Below are 10110 nucleotides of genomic sequence, written 5' to 3'. Positions count from 1 at the left end.
GTCGCAGATTACAGTCGGTGGAGGTCTCTAATGAGACACCAGAACCCGTCAAACAAACAGTACACATCGCTGGGAAAAAGTTTGATGTGGGAAAGAACCGGAGAAATTGAACTCTTTCTTGCTCAACATGCGATTACCATCAAGTTACTCTTCTACCCTCACATTTCTTTTACCCTTTATCCCCATCTCCAAGCTAGGCAGAGAACCACAAAGGGGCAAGAGAGGTCTGTCAAACCCACATCGGTATGTATCAATTGATCCGCTTTATGGGTAAATATAGTAGAGAAAATCATTCTGTGAAGCAAAAAAAAATAAAAATAAATCTCGCGACAAGAGGGAGAGAGAAATAAGTAAAGGAAACCAGCAAGAAGTTCGACAATATCCCATGCTTCGATCTTTCAACATTACATTTTGATCATCGACTCCTGGGACCTGATGTACCGGTCATACTGCACAGTGAAGTCAGTCTTGAACATTCGCACATTCTGAACAACAGGCTTGATATGCTTCTTGCTAAGTCTTCCTCTGCCCTTTCCGCGGTCGAACTCCGCTCGTGCCAATCCTAGGGCAGTTGTGACAATATTGCGGATCTGACGACCGTCAAATCCCAAATTGTACACATCTTCCTGGAGCCAATCAAGGATCTCATCCAAGTCATCCACCAAGCCTTTATCCTCAAGAGGCTGAAGAAACCCTTTGAAAATAGCCTTCATCTGTTCCGGTTTCAGGCTCTTGTATTGAATGGCAAGATGGATACGTGAAGGGATGGCAATGTCAAACTGAGCGATTTGGTTCGTCGTGAGGAACACAATACCCTGGTAGTACTCAAGAACCCGCAGAAACACTTTGATTGTCAGTAAACGGATATTCAATTTGTGCAATACTTTCTTACCTGAAACTAGTGCATTTTTATCTGTTGATGACGACGCACCCCTTCCACGGGCCTCGAGGAAAACATCAGCCTCATCACTAGAACAAGTTAGTAGGACGACTACAGCAAGGAAGACAACCCGCCACTTCTTACATCAACAAAATTGCTTGCCATGTAGTAGCTAGACTGAATATTCTAGACAGATTGGATTCTACATGTTTGGCTTGGGTGCCCACGTCGGCGACGCTGACAGAGAATAGAGGCTTTCGAGTCGCAACAGCAATCGTTTCGGCCGTCGATGTTTTTCCCACGCCAGGAGGGCCTCCATAGATAGTCAGTACAACAAGGATGCCATGTGGCGGAGAAGAGGGTAACGTCGTACCGTAGAGAAGAATCACAAGACCTTTTCCTTTTCCTGGTATGATGTCATCAACTTCAAGACCATGTTCTTCAGTCCGCGATGCCGATGAGGTGTGGCTTTGCACAAGATCAAAAAGCAGATCTTTGGTCATACCATCAGCAAGTTGCAGGCGAGAGGACCAGGCGTCCTCGGGGTCAACCTTCGGAATATCTTTGATAAGAGTAACCTGCAACTGCGCCCATTGCTTTTCCTTGAGAATATATCCTAATACGCGGGGCGGGCAGAGCAAGTACTGCTCGTCATCCAATTTGTTCTGCTCCTCGATATGGTCAAAATAATCTCTATAGTTCGTTGCCAACTCTTGATTGTTTCGACAATCGAAGCACACGCAAGGCGGATCCATTGAGCTTCGTTCAAGCCCCCCATTGCGCGCATTCGAATTTCCGTATTCGAAATAGGACAGGTAATCAACCATAACCCTACCATTTGCCTATCATATTTTTTTTTAGATCCGGTAAGGGCTTGTGTGGTGACAAAACTCACATCGGAAGCTTTAGCTGAGAAAAGAGGTGTTTCTTCTGCGGAGCTAGATCTCATCGATTTACGAAGTCCCCAAATTGCAGCGAAAGATTTGATATCGCTGTCATCCTATTGAAATGTTAAAGGCTTGTCCTTCGACCTCTGTGCGAGAGCTCACATACCTCATCACCTTGGGTCATCCCACTAAAGCCCTTTCTTCCAAAAATGGCATCACCTTTGTAGTCGAACAGACATGGGGAATTTTGAGCAGAGCACAGTTTCTCAAACTCTTTGCCGCGTGAAATCAGTTCTTCTTTCACACGGTCGTGTTCAGGGTGGTGCTTGAATGGATAGTAAGGCAAAGCCGGCAAGGGTTTATATCCCTCGTACGGTTCGAACACGATCACGTATGCTGTTCGTTCAAATTTAACTCCAGTGAAGTCGTATGTCCAACAGCTCAGTCTCCACGGCTGCAATTGTTTCGGATTGCTTGTCTCCTCTGGCCATGTTCCCATGTTGTCCTGGACGATAAAAACTTGATGCTGGTTCTGAAAAGGTCTGCCGTAAACCAAGGTTCCTGGAGGGAATATTGTCCACAGGTCATCAAACTGGATCTTAGGGTATTCTATGGTCGTGTTCCGTTCTTTGAAGTACTTGTCCAGTTTACTATCGCCAGATGAACTGTTTGATATGTGATCAAGAAGAAGCTTTAAGTCCTCTCTAGCCTGCTTGTCCTGTTCATTCTTCGGTTCTTCGATGGAAGCAATCTGGAGAGCATCCCATTTAAAGATAATAGCCTCATAAGGCGAAAAAAGAGTAACAGGTGATCCTCTAAAGACGTGATAAGGATAGCCTCCCAGGTGCTCCTTCAAGAGCTCCCACAAGTTCAGATTGATGATGTCTATTTCAGATGTGTCATCTGCGCCAGAAAACTTTTCTGGTATTGTTTTCTTCAAAACGAAGGCAATATTAGGGTTACCTTCCGTGTTGGATTGCGGGCTGTCGCTCTCTAGCTCCTCGCGTTCACCGGTAGCAGGGTTATTGACCCTCTTGAGCAATTTGACTCGAGATTTTGGGCTACTCTTCTCCTGCACAGACTAATTAGCTCCGAGCGGCTTTCTCGTAGGATATCAAGGCACCTCATTGCTTGATTTTGCATTATCCAAAGTAACTGGGGGCTTTTAGATGTCAGCTTAGACCTTCCGGAACATTAGAGGTCAAACTGTTCATACATTGGCTTCCGTTGTCTCAGAAGGCTTGCTCTTGATTTCATTCGAGCTTTCTTTAACATCCGATAGCAGATTATACTTCTGCTGAAGCTCCGAGAACTGCTTTTCAAGAAACAGCAGCCTTTCCCCCAGAGCCTGGGACAGAAATCAGTTTAAAACCACTTCTTGGCCAGCGTATCAGTGTGACACCGGTTTTCTTACAGATGCCAAAGAAGCTTCAGTCGAAACCGTCATATCGAGGGAAATTTGCGAGCCTCTTCTGATAGCTGCCTTCACTGTAGGATAAAATTGCTGTTCGGGACCAATATCGGTCCTGCTGTGAGATTTTATAAGAATCCCCCTGGCGCCAATACCAGAGTATCAGAGGCTCTTCGGAGAATCTAAAATTCGTCGAGATAAATGCACGGACAATTCGTCTCAAACGCGACATAATGCAGCAACAGCAGCCGATTGACAGGAGCCACGTCACCCATGGCTTTGCATGGGGCGCATGAAGTGTGGTGGACTTGGCTTTTGCTACTGGCCCCCGACACCATCGATATTATATTACAACAAGGCACCCAATTAGAAAAGACGAGTCAATGAGGCAGCATCTCACTGCATAGCTTACTAACTGTATATATTGCAGATGCATGTGCCCATCACACTGCATGCGCTCATCACATTGCATGTGCTCATTACACTGCGCCCGCCGCGTTATATGCACCTATCATAGATCGAGGCTGCATGCCGATGCTAGCTACGGAGCACATGGTTTTGTTGGGTCCTGTACAACATATGCTGCGGCCCGAACCGATACCAAACAATAGAGGTCGCATTTCCTTTGAAGTTGAAAATGTACGTCACTTCTGAAGAGTATCCCCTTATCTAAACCAGTGTTGTTTTTTATAAAATTCCCTATTCAAACCACCCGATGCAGCTGACATGATATCTCACGACAGATCCAATTACAACTGTATTCTTAACCCTGGTCACATTTTTGCTATATATAGCTCAGTGGCTGGCTCCCCACGTTAGCATTAAATATATATGCTATATGTACTTATTTTAGGAAGCTAGGTTCAGATAGCGGTTTAGTTAAAAGGAGAGATCCCCAAAACTGAGTATAAGCACGTTCCTTTTTTCTTCGCATATTCTGAGTAGCCCCTCAGACCTAGCTATATTCTTACTTAGTTATTACACATCTCGCCATGCCTATGGAGAGCCCCTCGATGAACAGTAAAGTTTGCTTTAGTGCTCAGGATCTGTGAGTCCGTAATTTCCTCTCCAATATTTTCCACATTGACCGCTTATCGGCAGTTCAGGGCTGTAATAAAAAAATCAGATGAGGCTCAGTATGCGCTTCGTGGATATGTTCACGAACATGGCAAATTTTCTGAGAAAGAGAAAATCGCTTTAAAGCTGGAGAGCGTGGAATCTTTTGGGCGATTCTGGACCTCAACCCAGGACGCGAAGCAAAAATTCGACGCCGGTCACCACAACGGTATCAGATCTGAAATGCAGAGCTTTGCGAGCTCGGCATGCGATATCTTACAAAACCTGGAGCCGATCTTGACACTCATCAAGGACTTTGGGGCTCCTTACGGTAGCATGGCTATCGGGACAATCTCCTTTATTTTCACGGTAGGGCTTCGGAACCGCCGTCGCCGATTAAGCTAAATGGTCACTCCCAGGTTGTGAATCAGAGAGCCCAAACGGAGAGTCTGATATCAAATACGCTTCTTGAGATCAGAGATAGGATTCCAGGTCTAAATCTCTACCGTCACATCTATTCCGAGGATCACGATCTTGACCGAGCTTTGCAGTCCAAGATTGTGGAAGCTTACGATCGCTTCATTAGCTTTTGTATAGAAGCCACAAAGTACTATATGAAGAGAGGAATCAGTGAGTTTCTGTCCCCTGCGGGGTTTGTTTGCACTCACATGGTATGGTAGGACGATGGCTCAATGCTATATTCGGGTCGATGACGTTAAAAGATCAATCAAGCGAGACTCAGAGGGCTATCGTTGAAGTCAGGCGCAGCAGTGAAGAGCTGCTCAGCAAGAATGTTGATACTATCAAGCAGTTGAACAAAGGTTAATATCTGCCAAAGCCCTAAAACGCTGCACATATTGACAATCTGAATGACAGATCAATCACAAAAAATTGAAGGTCGGCAGCCATTAGACAAGGCATCTATGAGCACACGCTAACGGCATATAGATCTAAAGAGGCAAATCAAACGTAGGTCAAGTAGCTCTATTTTGGCGGATGCAGCAGCTGACATGCTTCTTCAGAGCTGCAGGATGGGCACAACAGCAACACTTTGAGCATGATACAGTCTCTACTAAACCTGGAAACATATTCAGCGGAATCTGAACAAGATCTGTTGAGGAAGTACCAAGATGAAATCAAAGTGTATCCTGACTTGCACTGGCCAGATTCTCTGGAGAGAATGCAAGAACCTGAACTACAGGCATTCCAGCAGGGCCAGGAATTCCATAGTTGGCGACATTCTAACCAGTCGTCGATTCTGATGTTAGTAGGTTATAATAATGAATCCATTTACAGGGATGGGATGTGCTGGATGTCCCCAGCCGCCTTACACATGATTGAAAGCATGAGCAAGGATCGGCAAAAAGATCCTTATGCGTTCTATCTTCTTGGACAACGACAAATGGATCTTTTACCGCAGGTTTTGTCCTCCATTGTCATTCAGTTGTTGAGACAAAACCGGGAGGCTTTGCAGAACCAGAAGCAGTACGACGAGCTGTATGCGGCAGTGCAACAATACCATCAAATATCTTACAACCAACCCTCGAGTCAGAAAGAACTAGTCCGTCATGAAGAGGCTCTTCTAAAGGTGGCGCTACGGGCTCTGGACATGTTTGACTTGCGCAAAACGGTGTGGATTATTCTTGATCGCGTGGACCAGTGCAAACACGGAGGGTGGGAAGCCAATCATCGAAAAATGCTGGTCAGAGCAATGGTCCGTTTGGTTGAGGGTGCCAAGGTCAAAGTGAAAGTACTGGCTGTCGTTAATGGGTACGACTGGAACGCGGATAATGAGTCTGATGAGTTCGGGCAGAGTAAAAAGCTGAGTGTGGTTGTTCATTCAGTTCGTCAATCACTAAAGTACTAGCTAAATAGCGAAGTGAGGAGATGCGATGCTGTTATACTTAAAAGACCACTAAACCGACATCACCAGGCCGCATATGTTGTACGCGGCCGTCTACTCTTGTCATATTGATTCAGGTACAGTATACATACTTTCATTTTCTAAGCTAAGCCTAATTATGTCATATACCCTCAAAATCAGGCATGCGACGTTTGGCCGCTATACCCCGTCGCAATGGACTTTTATCGGCAGTATAGAGACCAAGCCTCCCCCCTTCTACCCACAGGCCTGATTCGTCCACCTATGAGTTGTCATGTGGTGTCAGCTACAGTGCTGATGGTATTGATTGGTCAGTCAAAACTGGTGCCGCTGCAGAGGCCCTTATTTAGGATTTTAAGGCGCTTGTCCAAACACGTTTGCTTACGGCTAACTTCGGCTGAGGGGTATCTATTTCGATCTGCTAAGGCGCTTAACGAAAATTACTCTGCTTCACCTAAGCTAGAATATTATCTTGGACCCAGCACATCAACTAGCTATTTTTTGGGTCTCTCGGACGTTTCAAGTGAGAGTGCAATCCCAAGTGACAGTGGATGGTCACGGGGGAAACCCGACCGACATCAACACCGAAGGCTTGTGTCTCTTGTCACTAAACGGTAGTAGTGTGCGGGGCTTGTCGAGTCTCTACATCCTCAAGCAAATCATGAACAGAGTGAACCATGAACGTCGAGAATCGAGACTGGATGCGGTGAAGTCATGCGAGATCTTAGATCTGATCGGTGGAACAAGCACAGGCGGTTGCGTGCAGTTATGTCTTTCTTCCCATCCTTGGCTCTACCTAACGTGAGCAGGCTTATTGCCATAATACTTAACCGTCTTGGAATGGACGTGGATGAATGCATCTCTGCATACACAGAACTGATGCGGACCGTCTTCGAATACCCGATTAAACGGATAAAAGTCAATTGGCGGGGAAGTATTCAGTCCAAATTTGACTCTGATAAGCTAAAGGAGGCGATCGTGAGAGTCATCAATAATTGTGGTTTCAAGGATAACGATCTCTTTTGTGACAAAAAAGAACGCGGATGTAAAGTGTGAGTAAAACAATCAATCAAATATTTGACCTAGTAGCATTAGAAAAGCTTTTTAAGTGTTATGGCCCACGAAACAACTGGGATTACACATTGCAAAGTTATCCACACCCTGAAGAACCTCCTATCACTGCGACGATTTGCCAAGCCGCTCTCGTGCCATCAGCCGCCACAACCTTCTTCGCCCCTGTGTCAATTGGAGCACGTACCGTCGTGGATGGGACTTTAGGTGCAAATAACCCAGTCGTCGAAGTGTAGAGTGAGGCATCGAACCTCTGAAACCCTCGTGATAAAGACTTAAACCTCTCGTGAAGTGCTTCATTTCAATCCGAACGGGAAACCCCAGTAAAAAGCCGATTCAAGACAAAGTATGCAATTTCATCTCTAAAGCACATGTCGGTATCACTATCAAACAGAAGAAACTGAAAAACAATTCGTAGACTAGTTGGCTAGACATTTCGAAGGGAATCTTTACTTTCGCTTCAATGTGCAACAAGGACTACAGGGGATTGACCTCACCGAATATTTGGTACAAAGTCCAATCGAGACAACCACAGAGGAACACATTGTGCATCAGAAATAGAAGTCTTTAATGCGGTCTTGTGTGGAAAATTTGAGACAGAAACAAAGTGCGTACTTACTGGACGAGGACTTCTCATAAAGCTGACACAAATTCAGAACATACAAAGACAATATCTAGGCTTACATGTACCTAAGCTCATTCAGATTAGAAATCCGAACATGAAGCCCTAATAAGCAAGCTACGAAACTGTGAGCAACTTTCTAACTATAGAATGGGAGATAGACTAATGGGTGAAGAGCTTCTCTTTCCCATCTCAAGTATATCTCCTTCGCATCGAAAAATGGCTTTATTGGGCGAAAAACGGAGCTTTCTCGGCTTGAGAAATTGCTGCTTCCCACCAAAGGCCGACCATACAGGGTTACTATTTGCGGATTTGACGGTGTTGGCAAAAGACTCGCAATGCAAATCGTCCACCGAGCAGAAGATACACGACAACAACGCTCTATTTTTTGGATCCCAGCTACTGACTTGGAAACTTTGAACGAGCACACACTCTAATCGCCCAAGAACTCAAATTTCAGGATCGGAAGACCCCAAAGCGGATGCTAAGAAGCTTCTTCAGAATCATCGAAGCTGGAGGGGGCGGGTCAGTGGTTGCTGATATTTGATAACGCTGATGATGAAAATATATGGTTTGGCGAAACGGCAAGATTGAAGAGCTGTATTCCATACAGCAAAACGGGCAGCGTGCTTTTTACCACACGTTTCGAGCAGATCGTCTTGAAACTCGCGATGCCAGATCATGTTGTCATTTCCCAAACGAGGATAAGGTGTTGGCGAGGCAGCTACTGGAGAAACGCCTGGAGTTAGGTATCTTGAGGAGAGAAAACCATTAGTTGCATCCAGCGAGGAGAGAGAGGGAATGGAAGATCAAGATGGGAAGCAAGGTCCTATCAACCTGAGGCAGAAACGGGTCTAAAATTCCCTATAGGACCGGATCCAACCTGTCTCTAACTGACTAGTCCCTGAGCTTATGGACCCGATTTTGGGCCTTGGTGTCACTTCCTAATCGTCTTACATTATCCTCTACAAATCTAAGCGCGCCTCGCTGTCGCCACCGCAATTCTAAGACAAAACCAGCATGCTGCTCAGCTATCCCTCCCCTTCCCGAGCTTCAACCGATTATCATCGACAGGGCATACCGCGTCTTCCGACGAGGCTAACCTACGTTCGTTCTCGAGCGCACCTACGATCTTCAACCACCTCCATTTTAGCGCTTCTTCTTCACTCTCGCCACAATGCCTCCCTCCAGTTTCAAGGTCTCCGAGCTCGTCCCGACTCTCACCGGTACCAATAAATCTGATTTATGGTCAATCAGCCTTCAGCAGGCTCCCAACACTTAGGACACTCAGTTTTAACCGATTATCATTGATGGAGCATATTGCACTTCCTAGCTCGGCCCAAAAACGGCATTCCCACGCGAACCTTTCTCAACACCCGCGACAAACCTAAGCACATACGTACCCCAGCCTACGACACCATACAGGAGGTCTACAACAGGGGGGTCTCGCTCACAAAAATTACGCTATGCTTGTGGTGTTTGGTACAAATGCCTCTGCCATAGCTCCGTTTCTTCCGCTCTCTCTTCTATAGCTTCCATAGCTATCAATTAACTCTATATTCATGTTCTATAGTCCCTGGGTTCCCCCAAAAAGATTACATGTGGGTTTCTCGTCTCTCTCTTTCCTTCCATGCTTTATTATGAATTAACTGGTAACCCTCATTCTCGTGTTCTTATGGCATTTAGCTGTACAGAGCCAATCTAGCTGAACTTGCCTTCGTCGGATAGACCTGGTTAGAGTAGGGTTATATTGGTTTCGCCGTCCCCAGATTCTCTCCACAGCCCACATTCTGGCATATACATTGCTCAATTGCCCGCATCTCTCCATCTACAATTTCCCAACCGTCCGTCCACCGGAGTTGTCACCCCCGTCGACCTTGTATTACCAGACCCCGCCGTCTCCCCGCATTCCCACGAGTTTCGTGGAGTCCACCGGCGAACAGCTTCTCTTCGTGTATCTACTATGGCTTGCCCCATACCTCACCTTCCTCTTCGTCCTCGTCCTCGATGTCGACGTCGCATGCGGAACTGGTCTCTTGGGTAGGTAAACTTGGTGCTGATGGGGATAATGCAGACCCCTCAGTTATGCCTTATGTGGTGCTCCCTGGGTTTCCCGACATATCTGTGCTCTGGTTTGGTTGATTTTTCGGTGTTGCTGTTGTTGTTATTTGTGATCGTGTACCCCGCTAACTAGCGGTCGGGATTGTATCCTCTTGCGCTATACCCGGGGCGATAGAGCCCAGTAATTGAAAATGTCCTAAGAGACCCCGTCCTCATCATGAAATCCGCGACGAATAGAAC

The 10110-nt window shown here is 46.1% G+C and overlaps 3 protein-coding genes across 3 annotated transcripts; 2 read left to right on the top strand and 1 right to left on the bottom strand.

The window, feature by feature from the left end:
- Positions 1 to 404: 404 nt before the first annotated feature.
- N7447_007763 (P-loop containing nucleoside triphosphate hydrolase protein) lies at positions 405 to 3214 on the bottom strand (the record flags this gene model as incomplete). Its single annotated transcript, XM_057232025.1, has 7 exons — positions 405 to 844; positions 893 to 969; positions 1025 to 1722; positions 1776 to 1880; positions 1934 to 2839; positions 2984 to 3115; positions 3182 to 3214. The coding sequence occupies 7 exons, from the start codon at positions 3212 to 3214 to the stop codon at positions 405 to 407; spliced, it is 2391 nt and encodes a 796-aa protein (XP_057083790.1).
- Positions 3215 to 4170: 956 nt separating this feature from the next.
- On the top strand, positions 4171 to 6466 carry N7447_007762 (uncharacterized protein; the record flags this gene model as incomplete). The annotated part of the gene is made up of 7 exons (XM_057232024.1): positions 4171 to 4226; positions 4285 to 4603; positions 4654 to 4864; positions 4915 to 5055; positions 5183 to 5203; positions 5257 to 6048; positions 6432 to 6466. The coding sequence occupies 7 exons, from the start codon at positions 4171 to 4173 to the stop codon at positions 6464 to 6466; spliced, it is 1575 nt and encodes a 524-aa protein (XP_057083789.1).
- Positions 6467 to 6579: 113 nt separating this feature from the next.
- On the top strand, positions 6580 to 7423 carry N7447_007761 (FabD/lysophospholipase-like protein; the record flags this gene model as incomplete). Its single annotated transcript, XM_057232023.1, has 3 exons — positions 6580 to 6881; positions 6926 to 7166; positions 7226 to 7423. Coding segments are annotated over 3 exons (741 nt in total), but the record flags the coding sequence as incomplete, so codon positions are not given.
- Between the last annotated feature and the right edge of the window lie 2687 nt (positions 7424 to 10110).

Source organism: Penicillium robsamsonii (genome assembly GCF_028829455.1).
Source record: "Penicillium robsamsonii strain IBT 29466 chromosome Unknown utg000004l_segment0_segment0, whole genome shotgun sequence".
In the NCBI taxonomy this organism is placed as follows: domain Eukaryota; kingdom Fungi; phylum Ascomycota; class Eurotiomycetes; order Eurotiales; family Aspergillaceae; genus Penicillium; species Penicillium robsamsonii.
This window is presented reverse-complemented; position numbering and strand designations above follow the sequence as displayed.